Source organism: Lytechinus variegatus, chromosome 11 (assembly GCF_018143015.1).
Source record: "Lytechinus variegatus isolate NC3 chromosome 11, Lvar_3.0, whole genome shotgun sequence".
Lineage (NCBI taxonomy): Eukaryota > Metazoa > Echinodermata > Echinoidea > Temnopleuroida > Toxopneustidae > Lytechinus > Lytechinus variegatus.
Genome location: NC_054750.1, coordinates 10,713,905 through 10,726,110, shown reverse-complemented (window position 1 = coordinate 10,726,110; position 12,206 = coordinate 10,713,905). Strand labels below are relative to the sequence as shown.

Sequence of the window (12,206 nt, the reverse complement as noted above, 5' to 3'; positions counted from 1 at the left end):
ATTATAGGCCTATCTCTAAAATGAAAGACATACTATTGCACCAAACCTAATGGCCGTTTCATAAAGCATTCTATAAATTTACACACAACTATTTGAATGGTCGGAATATTCGGGCTAAACGATGAGCTTCCACATTTTTCAGGTAGTTAGCAGGTATTAAGGCCACTGCATACCTTACGATTGGTCTGTGACAGAATAAGTTGGTACTTATATTGAGACATAGAATATCTTACTGTGTAATGTGCTAAATCATTGTAAGAATACTGGTTTTCAAATCTGTGATTATGATATCATCATTATTAGAATAAAAGCAAATTTAATATGTATTCGTAATGACGTCAAAACAATCGTATAACTGGCTACGATTTAAAACTAATTCGACTTTTACTAAAAACTGAAGGCTTGCAATCATCCAAATTTGTTATATTAGTATTCTTACGTTTAATTTGAATCTCAAATAAACAGCTCCTTTTCATTCACATTTTCAGAAAATAAGAAAAATGCGATTATGTTCCAAAAATTGGACCGTTGACCAGTCGTAAGGTGTGCATTGCTCTTAAGACCAAGTGAAAATGCTATTATAAAATGCCCTCCTCATCTATTTCTGTGGAATTGCCACTTGGTCACCACCCACTTGGTCTACTTTCCATCTGGTCTCATCTCACATGATGTAATCCTAGTTCTCCTACTACCAGTTCATCCACGATCCATTTGGTCTAATTAGCATTTAGCCTAAGTTCCAGTTAGGCTATATGGTCGAATTAACTCATTTTCATCAAATTTTTATTTGAAAAAAATATATATACAATTATTAGCATATTAGCATATATTGAAGTGAAAATTCGACCATTTGGTCATTAGACTAAATGAAAATTAGACTAAGTGGCTATTAAACCAAGTAAAGTGTAGACAGTGTAGACCAAATGGAAATTGGGTCAAATAGATTTAGCCCATGCAGTATTAGACTTTCTGAGTGATAGACCAACTGCTTGGAGACAAAATGAATATACACCTCTTTATAATCACTGAACATCTACCAGAATTTAGTGCTGATATTCTTTAGATGGAAAAACACTAGAACACAGTTAAGTACAAATAAATACAAAGCGACGATACCAAAAGATGTTACATCGGGCTGATGTATCGTGTCTATCGATAGATTTACAAGACCAGTCAGGACATTGGCGAGTAAGAAATACAGGAGTTGATTTTGACCGATGGCTGACACCAGTAGAGAAAGCTGCTCTGGTTTTTCTGTAAACAGTGAAAACAAAATAGAATAAACAGAGAGTTAAAATGTATACTGGTAGATGATTATTATTTTTTTACAACATATTATAGGTATATTCATCTTTGTTTTCATTATCATCTTCATCATCATCACCATCATTGTCGTTGTTATTATTGACAATGTCATATTATCATCATTATCAATATTCTTGTCATTATCACTATCACCAGTATTGTTACTATCTTTAATATCATTGCGATATAATCATTATCATTATTGGTTTATCATTGAAAATAACTGTGCTTTATTTTTTCAAAAAAAACCCACGGAGGTACATGAATAACTACATAACAATTGCTCCAATGGAAAATCTGCACGTTAAGCCCGACGTAGAACCTAACCTTCAAACCTTACTAAACCCTAACCTGTTCCTCAACATTATTCTGAGCCAAAAACTCTATTACAATCCTAAATCTAACCCTACGCCCTCTGAGATATTAAGACTGGAGCATATGTTGAGTCGCCACATTAACATTTTGCAGCCATTATTCTTCACTCAAGCCAAAATCTATTTCAAACCTATAACAAGTTCGTCTGTCCAATGAATATCACAAAATTTCCCTATTTTTGTAAAATAGGGTCATGCCAATTCAAGGCAACTCAAGAGTATAAGCAAAGGTTAAGAGCAAAAATGTCATCAATGTTCACATGACACTTTATTTATATCATATCTTGAGTGAATTTTGGTATTTTCTTGTCATTATTCCTGACTTGTAAAGTTGTACTTACTCAACCATTACTTCTAGTGTTAGGTAAATCCACAATACCCTTGTATTAAAATCTGTTCGTTAACCCATGCAATACGTGTCAGTATATGTGGTATGATACACAATCACAAAACTTGAACATTAACAAGATAAAAAAATTGAATTGAAAAAATACAATTCAGCCTTTAATTTGAGCTCCCCCATGCATGATCCAAGCGAACATATTATTCCAACATAGAATTCCAAGAGTCAACAGGTGTAAGATGACTCATACCAAGAGTACTTGCTAAAAACTATTTATTTGACAATAACACTCTGATTAACGAGTAGGAAACTTTATATGTTTACGTTTATATTCCATTCTTTATTGGGGGGGGGGGGCGTCATGGTCAAGTGGTTAAAAAGACTCTCGTCTTTCAATCTGAAGGACATGGGTTCAATTCCCAGCCATGACATGTTTTCCTTTGGCAAGATATTTACCCACATTGTGCTGCACTCAACCTAGGTGAGGTAAATGGGTACCAGCAGAAAGTAATTCCTCAAAAAAGCTGTTAGCACCGGAATCGGTAAACTAGCATAGGAGGGGTAATATAGGAGTGCCTTAAGCACCTAAGAAGATGGATACTTGCTATACAAATCCTATATCATTATTATTTTAATATTTTATCACTCACCTTTTGTTAAATAGTGATGTTTAATGATGACCATGGCGATGTCAATGAGGAGAAAACTGCACAGCACATGTATACAGTATGCAACCTGGATAGTGAAAATGGAAAAAAAAAACCCACAGATATTATATGACACCTGGTTGTTTGATATCGATCAATCATTCATCCCATTTTACAATGATGTCATCATTCGTGTGATTTCGGATCCCTTTATTGTTCAATTTGGAACCATATGATTTATGCCCATTACACCCTCAGTGAACCCCTGGCACTACACGTTTGCAGTTTGTATTTCTGTTATATGTAAGTATGCGACAAAAGTAATACCATGCTCACTCAGCTGCAAGCACTGCATGCACTTTTGGATCAAATTCATACATGTCAAATGACAAGGATCTATTTTAAAGTGTCATATAAAACAAATAATGATTTGTTTTTTTCATTCATGCAAAGGACAGCAAACTTTTTATGGTCAAAGATAAAATGACCCATTCAACTCAACTACACCTCGTTGAATGGATCATCATTTTTCACCTCATGAAAAATTTTGTCCATTGCACTCATGAACATTCATTATTTGTATACCATTCAACTGCAGGATACTTCAATCACTTCCTGGCTCTTGTAAACCTCTCAACTACTTTGAGAGACCATTACAAAAAAACTTAACAATCAAATTCTACTCTTTCTGCTAGGGGATCCTGAGCATTTAATTAAAGAGAAATGCCAGTAGTTGCAGTAAACACCAATTTCATGAGAAAGTCTGTAAAACAAGGCTTAATTGTCAGTATATCATCGAGGATCTAGATATGGTACAGTTACGTAAACTGACCCTGTGAAATCTTGAAATCTACCCTGAAAAATGTTCACACTGAAGATCACCAACACAGATAAGCGCACGTGGGACAGTGTATTATTATTGCTTTGAATGTCGGCCCAACACTTGACCCGAATCCTGTGCTTATTTGCTAATTTCTCAGCAATTACAAAATTTCTTCCAGAATCTTTGGCACATATTTTTTATTTATACAAACAGACACTTTGGTGGTTATTTCATTGGATTCTGTACGAACTCATTTTTATATCGTTACCACAACTGGCATTTACATTTAAAATGAAAAATCATAATGAAATGTTACTATGTATCCATCCTTGCTAGCTGATATTCTTATCATTATAATGCAACTAGTGGTCTCCGTAAAAAGCCTAAATGAGAATTGCAGAATTTGGTATTCAATGGGTTCAAATATTGAAACAAAAATAAACAGTACTTAAAAAGATGTGTCTGACATCTGCAACTAACATAAGTTTTACTTAAATAGTTTTCAGTGCAGGGGAGTCCCGGGGGCAATATTAATAGAAGGGGGTAAGATGATTCTCACAGAGTTATTTCCAAATGAATTATTGCATGGTTCACAACAAAGTCAACTCTTCTTAATACTTTTTCTTATTTTTAAACATTTTTTAATCATTTTTTTTTCTCTATCGCTTGCAAAATCAGTAGCCCTGCCCAATCTAAGTGTAAATAGATATATTAAAAACAAACAACTTACATTCCAGATGACGTAAGGGAGGTTAGCAAGCCTTCGACTGGTTAGTCCTATGTGTGCTTCTACTTGAGCCAGGGTAATCCACAAGACTACATCAGCTATCAAGAGGTAAACCAACACTTTCAGCCACTCGCTGACAGCTTTCCTACAGTGAACCAACAAACAAAAATAACAAACAAGATGGTGAATATATTAACCTTAACAAGCGAGATAACAAAAGTTATATTATATCTAGGTTAATTCTTTGAAATTTCAAATGAGTATCAACATTATGAGAAGCAAATAAATATTTGGGAACTACATCTACATCAATTGGGTTTACTTACATGTATAATACATTAATATTTTGAGGATTGTTCGTAACAAAACATTGCAAAGGAAAATAAAATAAAACAGCAACCATGAATAAAATCCTAGGGCCCTGTATGGCTGTTGGATAAAAGTTCATATTGTTTTAACTTTAACATCAATAGCAACCAGTGTAGGAATTTTTTTTCAGGGGCATTTTTTTTCTGTCCAAATTGGGGCAATCGCTCAATTTTAAGGGCATATTTCTTTCATTTTAATGGCTACCTTTTGGGGGACCAATCAACATCCATGATTTGATGGATGTACCATTGGACGGCAAAGTTACTGTAATAGCAACTTTTATTCAACCAGCAGCCTTTTAATATCGCCACCTTAAGTCCTAAACTACTCATATCTGGCCAGCACAATGCAGCAATCTGAACTTTGTAGTCTTAAAATATAGGCCCACTTGAATGTGAAACATTAATTCACTACTCATACCACACTTATTATTTATGTTACCAAATTGCAAAACTAGTATTTTACTCCCAAAATCGTTTCATTTTCTCTGTAGAATAAAATGATAGACTAATTCATTTTCTGTATTTCATTGATGGCTAACAGTGTAAATTTTCAAGACTAGTTATAAACACACAGTCAAAGTGCTGGAGAGCTTGTTCTCCCTTTGAAAAGAAATTTGCAGATTCCTTACCTGGGCTTTAACAGGTACTGACCAAGCCGGACACCAGCAAAGTAGATTGCTACATACCCCAGACAAGAAACAAGACCTTCTCTGTTAGCATTGAAGAACCCATTCCTGGAGTCATTCAGGTCTGTACTGTGTAGGACCAGGTCCTCTAGGCCTTGATGGGTCAGCAGGTACTGATATCCAACAGCTAAAGAAACAGAGATGACTGCACTCCAATGCACTGGGGCAAAGAGGAGTATTAGGGTGCATAAAATCTAGAAGAAACACAAAATATGAATTATACATTAAATAATATAGTAAAATAATACACCTGGGTACTATTGAGAATGTTTTAACAAAGAGTAATATTAGGTATCTTTACAGTATGCTTAACACATAAAGTAATTTACCATGTAGCAAGCACCAATATGAATGAATTATTAGTTGAAATTTGAAGCAGAAAATCGCAAACAATAAAATTCATATTTGACTGGATTCGCAGATTTCCTTTCAAAAGATCTATTTCTTTGCAAATGAAATATTCAATTCATTTCAGAAATGTCAAATTACATTAAAGATTTATCATACTGAAAGTAATTTCAATTTGCTAGTAGTTGATCACATGAAGATGTTATTTATAAATGTGAATTTATGAGAAAAAATATGTACACACGTTTCGTAATTCTACTTATTAATGTCAAATACAAGCGAACTGTAGTGCTCTTTCATCAATGCTTCTTTCGAATTTGACACTCAATTCACAACAAAAAGATACAGCAAATAGTTTTTTATTACCATTAAAATATGAGAGAATGGTCCAGTAAACACAAGAAGCATTACACGTAATTATATCTTTACATAATTTTATCCAAGGGTTGGAACATATTTCATATGTTGGGCTAATATATTCACCTTTGTAGCTGCTAGGGTGAAGAAGAAATTCCAGTAGAGGCCATACTCAGAGATATGTTCATGGTAGTCTACCCCTTTAACAGATACCAACCTACCAAAGCCAAGGACAAGGAGTGGTATAGATGATGTCAGAGATTTCATCACAGAAGTTGATCCAGACCTAGCAACAAAAACAAAAAAAAATCATAAATTAAATTGTAATCATCTTCAGAAAAGGCAACAATTCATGAAAGAAACTTATAGCAATGACTCATTTGTGAAAGTTGGAACAAAAATGGAATAATTTGATCAAGAGATATGATCCGTTATATTCATATTTTTCAAAATAAACTAATCATTTTCTAGAATGGGTATCAAAATCCTTGTAATCTCAGTGATCAGTTGTTGAGCATTTAATTTTACTGGGCACTGGGCAGACAACTGTTGCTGAAAAATCGATTCATTAAGGAAAATGGTAAAATACATGGTAGTTCTTGTCGCAAATCTCTCCTTTCTTTTAATTGTTGTTTCGTGACTTTAGAAAATAAAACTGTTAAGATATACATCACAATAAACTTTCCCTTCATTCTGAAATTGAATTAACGTTGGAAAATACATCCCTAGTAGTGGATCAGTGGAGCTTGCCACACTTTGGTTTCTAAACCCTGACTCATGGTTCAGTCCCTATAGATAATATAGATAATTGAATAAATGATCTTTAAGACTGAGCCATACACCATAGATTACAGATGAGCTAACCTCCTATACTGTCCTCTTGCTTCAGGTGACACAATAGCATTCATCAATACATATGCACCAACCCCTCCATCCATGATACCAGTGCCATATGTCTCTGTCTTGGCAAACCTTCTAGGAAACATGACAAAGTCCACGGCCAAGATGCCCACAGCAACCCCAATATTATTCAAAACTCTGAAGTTTGTGATGAAAGGGAGCCTTCCTTCCATTGGTGTCTGTCCCAGCTGGCTCAGAGACAGCGATTTACGCTTTGGGCTTTGATAATGCATTGCCATGAAGACCAAAGAAAAGGAGATGATGACTTCGGTGAGAAGAATGTAAAGGGCGCCATCGCTGAGGAGACTGACTGCAAGTAGCAAGGGTAGAGTTAACACTGCGAAGTCCAAGAGAATCTTCAGTCTGCAAGGATAAGTAAAGAAAGAATGAAGATAAATTTTTACTTTTACCTGTATCTTGACCAAAGTGATTCATCATTAACATTTAAATCAGAAATTATAAGATTTTATAATAAGAATCGAACCTCTCTTAGCATCAAACACCAAATTCCCTCCCATTCCCTGAAATGGTAAAAAGATACATTAGGCCAAGAGGTTAATTTGACAATCCTAAATCTATCAGCTCAAACCCTCACAAATTAAAGGAGATAAAAGACAGGTTGTGCTGACAAAGGGGGGGGGGGCAAATTTCTTATAGACTTAAACAGCTATTACCAATTCTAATAATATCCCATTGGAAATAACAGCATTTATCAAATGAAGACAGAAACAAATTATCTATTGACCTAACTAAAATCAAGCTACTTACATCAGACTTTCAGTGATGCCTAGTGAACACAAGATGAGTTGTATTGAAGCCCTGAGCAGGGCAGAAGCTGGGTTGATTGAGAGTATGAGAGATATTTCACCTTTTGATGTTCCATTCAGATCGCTATAGAATGTGGCCTTTGAGAGAACTGGGGTATCCATATTTCCACCCATTCTGCTGATCTAGGAATTGTACTGTGAATTTGAAAAAGGCAGAGAAAATGAAACTTTATAGGTAGTACTAGCAGTGAAGGTCATTTTTTCCTCTCTTTCTCCTCTCTTTTATCTCTATGTACGTCAAGTGATGGTTTGTGTAGGCTCCACTACACTTCACTAACGTTACACTACGCTCACACCTACCTGAACCATCAAGCCAGGTAACTCGTTCAGACAATCCGAGTGACAAAGATGTCACTTTGTGTTATGAAATCATAAAACTCATGTAACTTGACCTTACAAATGTTCTAAAACAAATCTCTTTACATTTTGCAAGGTTTCACTCATTGTCCATGCTTCTATCAGTCTCAAAATTGGTGATTTAAAGCCAGTACTTCCCCACACATATTCATTCACTGCCAATTCCAAAAAATCGCAATCGCAATTTACACATGCACAGGGATTGCAGCTCAAGATCATGAATATTCATATGTATTCCTATAGATCAAGATCTGATTAATGAATAGGCAAATAATAATAATGGTATATTTATCCAGGGTAGCTACTTCAGTTCCGAAAACTGTTTTCCCAGCAGGTCCTGCTATTATTATCACTTGGCTAAGCTAGGCTACCAAGTACCAATGCAGGTGCATACAGCTTTTAGAGGAATTATTGTCAAATAGTGAAATGATCCCACTCTATCTTATACTATTGGAATACATTCAGTCTTTGATTGACATTGCAAAACTAGTGGCGTAACCATCATCTCTTCAATTTTTCCTTGCACTTCCTATATTAAATTTCATATTTTATTTTGGGTCATTTTCCAAAGAAATCAAATTTCAAGAATTATTTTGTCAAAACACCTAACTTGAAATAATACAGATCTAGCCTAGCTGATCATGTCATGATAAGCAAGGTTGATATTGAAAAATGATACTAAATTACTATACAATTGGCTGGGAAGTAACCCAGGGAACTCCCGCCCGCGTAGCGGGCAGGAGCCCAGGACCTTACCATGTAATTGACCATACTCACCTGACTAGCGTGAAGTATGGTCAAAATAATTCTCCGAATAAATAGTTAAAACAGAAATCAAGCACTTACCACGATTATATGGATGAAGGTCTAACGAGTGGCAGTTTCCTGACATCTGGGCACAAACTGGAACCTAAAAAAAACCAAAAGTTCTCTTCTTCTACCCCAATCTTGATCAGCCATTTTGTTACGATTCATAACAAAAATGGCTGATCAAGACGGGGGTAGGAGAGAACTTTTCTTCGTGTTTTTGAGGTTCCAGTTTGTGCCAAGATGTCAGGAAACTGCCACTCGTTAGACCTTCATCCATATAATCGTGGTAAGTGCTTGATTTCTGTTTTAACTATTCATTCGGAGAATTATTTTGACCATACAATATGGTCAAAATAATTCTACTTCACGCTAGTCAGGTGAGTATGGTCAATTACACGGTAAGGTCCTGGGGCCGATTGCACGAAAGGGTCTTTGCAAGGACCGTCTTCCGTGTCGCCCATCTTTTATGATGCGCCATGTGAAACGCATTTTAAATAAATCATCTGCAAACATTTCATTCGTTCATTAGAATAAACAAAATATTTGTTTATAAAATGATGTGATATATCATGAAATTGTATAAAATCTGATTTAAAAGCAAGCTAACGAATCTTATTCTTAATCATAAATTTCAGAAACACCCCGCTTATAGCGTATCATAAAAGATGGGCGACACGAAAGACGGTCCTTGGAAAGACCATTTCGTGCAATCGGCCCCTGGGCTCCCGCCCTGGGTTAGCTGGGAAGGTGATTTTCCAATGGCTGCCGGCTGGCTGTACAAACAATGAATGATGAGGCGAAACCCCTCACTCCTTCAAATCGAGGATATGCATCTGTAAAGTTGGCAAAGATCAAAAGAAACAAGATCTAGACTTTAAGTTTAAAAAGAAAACAAGTTTTCCCCTGCTTTTTTTCACAATATTTTTCTTGTTTATTCTTGCTTAAAAATGAAATCAATATCGTATAAATGACGGAAATGAGGTTGTAACCCATTTACACATGAATTAGGGCTAGATCTTTCAGTTTTAGAAGGAAAGTAGAAATCTCGGTGCGAAAGTTTCAGTTTTTTTTCAGGTGGTCATGCGCACGCACAAACTAACGGAATCACGAAAGAGACTCACCCGAAACTTCGGGGTACTAACGTTAGCTCTTCCCGGTGGTAGGGCCGCACAATTCAGCTGAGCCTGACTCCCGGACGGACTGTAGATGATTGCGGAGTTATCACTTCGGGATCCACCACTTCCTATGATACGTGATCTACAGTGTATTTCCAAAATGTAACTTTGGACCAAAACTCTGTAGGATTTACGGCTGTATTTCAGAAATATAACAACCATAACAGGCAACAATTTGTTTCCGCTGTCGTTCCGTCGACTGCTGCAGCAGGACGTAGGACTGAAATTTTGGAGAAAAAGTTGACAGAAAACTGATATGGTATCGTGCAGTAAAAAATGTGAAGAATCGTAACAGGAAATTTTCCAGGGAATAAGGGGGAGGGGGGGGGGGGTACTCCAGGCTGAAAATAATATGGTTAGCTGATAAAGAAAATCAGTAAGAAAAAAACACTGAAAAGTTTATCAAAATCGAACAAGGAATAACGAAGTTTTTAAACGCAAGTTTGCATTATTTCGGTGAAATAGTTCTATACATGATGAATATCCAATGAGCAAATTTATCCAAGTCACACCGGGGGAGCATTTCATCAACATTTTCATCCGACAAGTTGTCAGATCTGACATCTTTTTCTGATATTGATTGGCTGAGATGTACTGTTGCTATGGTAACTGTCGGATAAAATGGGACCGTGTCGGATAAAACGTCTGACAAGTCCTTTCATGAAACGCCCCCCCCCCCCGGATGTCATATCCCAATTTCTTCCCATTTCCCCATTTCTTTTGTACTTTATTTTGTGTAATGATGTCATTTCAATTTTTGACCAAATTAAAACGATGGGGGGGGGGGGTGCTGCGTGTGTTATTCTTCATAGGTATACCCCTGGAATTCTGTAACGTGTGCCAAAAATGGAGAAATATAACAAAATAATCTCCATTTTGTTAACCCCCTTTTTTCTTGCTTGTCAAATAATTCATCATTATTAAAATGGCCTTCATTTTTGTTTTAAAGTGAAACATTTTTTTTTGTCAAATTTCCCGCGACCAAAACGACCTTTATTTTTAAAGAGAAACACTTCTCTTTTTTTCTTATCAAATTTAAATCAGCAACCCCTGTAAAAAAAATCTTCTAAGTGCCTCTGAATAACTTCCTTATTTGTTATTAGATTACAATTTCCAGCATTTTGCTCAATGAATTTTACTAACTTTATTTAGATATAATTATTTTCAGCCCGGAGTACCCTTTTAAGTTTGTGGACTGATGCTGAAATCTCCGTTATACCCGTATATAATGAATGCAAAATAAACTCCCTAAAGTATATTTCTCAGTGGGCCGAACGACCCCATTGCTTGAATTTGTTATGCTCAGCTGACAAACAGACAGAAGGGGGTGGTCGGGTGCTCATTTAAAAACCAGTTTCGATAAAATCATGGGCCCGGTTTATCAAGACTTTGCCATTAATTTTCGGATGGTGAAATTGCTGAGGCTGAGCCCTAACTGTAACAATGCTCAGTGTGGAAAAGGGGGTATATCAGGCCATTTTCAGAAAAGTCCATGGGCCAGATTGCATAATTTTTTTTCCAACCTTAGAAAATTTAGGTCGGCATATTATACCCTAATCTAGATTTTCTAAGGTTGGTAACCTTAGATTGTTAATCGTCTGCATAAAAGGTCAGGTTGCCAACCTATACCGCTGCATGTAACAACGCTTGCTAGTGGTTACATAATTATGTCAGACCTCGAAGAAAATTATAATCTTATATTTTCGGCACCAATACAAGCGGGTTTGATGCTATAGGCTGGAAAAATAATATTCAGTATTCACAGTCTCAACTAGTTTTGTTTACTCCGTTTTTTCAATGCTCTTTAAAATCTAAAACCCAAGATGAGTCGGACTCAAATCAATACAACACATGCAGAGACATACTTCTGCAGGGGTTACGCCACTTGGAGAAGATCATGGGCGGCGATCCTGGCGGGCACAGCGCCCCCACTTTTTGAAGCACTGAAAGGTGCCCTTTTTATGCAATAAAAATGCCCCCCCCCCTCACGATCGTGTATTGTCTCCTGTATTACCCCGGCTGAGCTAGTCTACCGATTGCGCACAGCTATTTGAGGAATCACTTCCTGCCGGTACCCATTTACCTCACCTGGGTCTAGTGCAGTAAAGTGTGGATAAATTTCTTGCTGAAAGAAAACACACCATATCTATATAGGA

General features: G+C 36.2%; 1 protein-coding gene across 2 annotated transcripts; it reads right to left on the bottom strand.

The window, feature by feature from the left end:
• Positions 1 to 515: 515 nt before the first annotated feature.
• LOC121424419 (phosphatidylinositol-glycan biosynthesis class W protein-like) lies at positions 516 to 10,258 on the bottom strand. 2 transcript variants are annotated; one of them, XM_041620103.1, is made up of 8 exons: positions 9,997 to 10,258; positions 7,650 to 7,843; positions 6,846 to 7,244; positions 6,108 to 6,267; positions 5,220 to 5,470; positions 4,223 to 4,364; positions 2,673 to 2,757; positions 516 to 1,263 (listed from the first exon to the last, which is right to left on the bottom strand). In XM_041620103.1, exons 2-8 carry the CDS (start codon positions 7,820 to 7,822, stop codon positions 1,034 to 1,036), a joined length of 1,440 nt encoding a protein of 479 aa, XP_041476037.1. In that variant the 5' UTR covers positions 7,823 to 7,843; positions 9,997 to 10,258; the 3' UTR covers positions 516 to 1,033. The 2 variants fall into 2 exon arrangements, with proteins under 2 accessions (XP_041476037.1, XP_041476038.1); XM_041620104.1 differs by having other exon boundaries at positions 516 to 1,254.
• Between the last annotated feature and the right edge of the window lie 1,948 nt (positions 10,259 to 12,206).

What these genes read in the sequence shown, in the direction of transcription:
- LOC121424419 (XM_041620103.1), bottom strand. Translation starts at nt 7,822, where the DNA reads ATGGGTGGAAATATGGATACCCCAGTTCTCTCAAAGGCCACATTCTAT. An exon ending in GGCATCACTGAAAGTCTGAT is followed by an intron (nt 7,245 to 7,649) that starts GTAAGTAGCTTG and finishes TTATCCTTGCAG; the next exon opens with ACTGAAGATTCTCTTGGACT. An exon ending in TCACCCTAGCAGCTACAAAG is followed by an intron (nt 5,471 to 6,107) that starts GTGAATATATTA and finishes TGTTTCTTCTAG; the next exon opens with ATTTTATGCACCCTAATACT.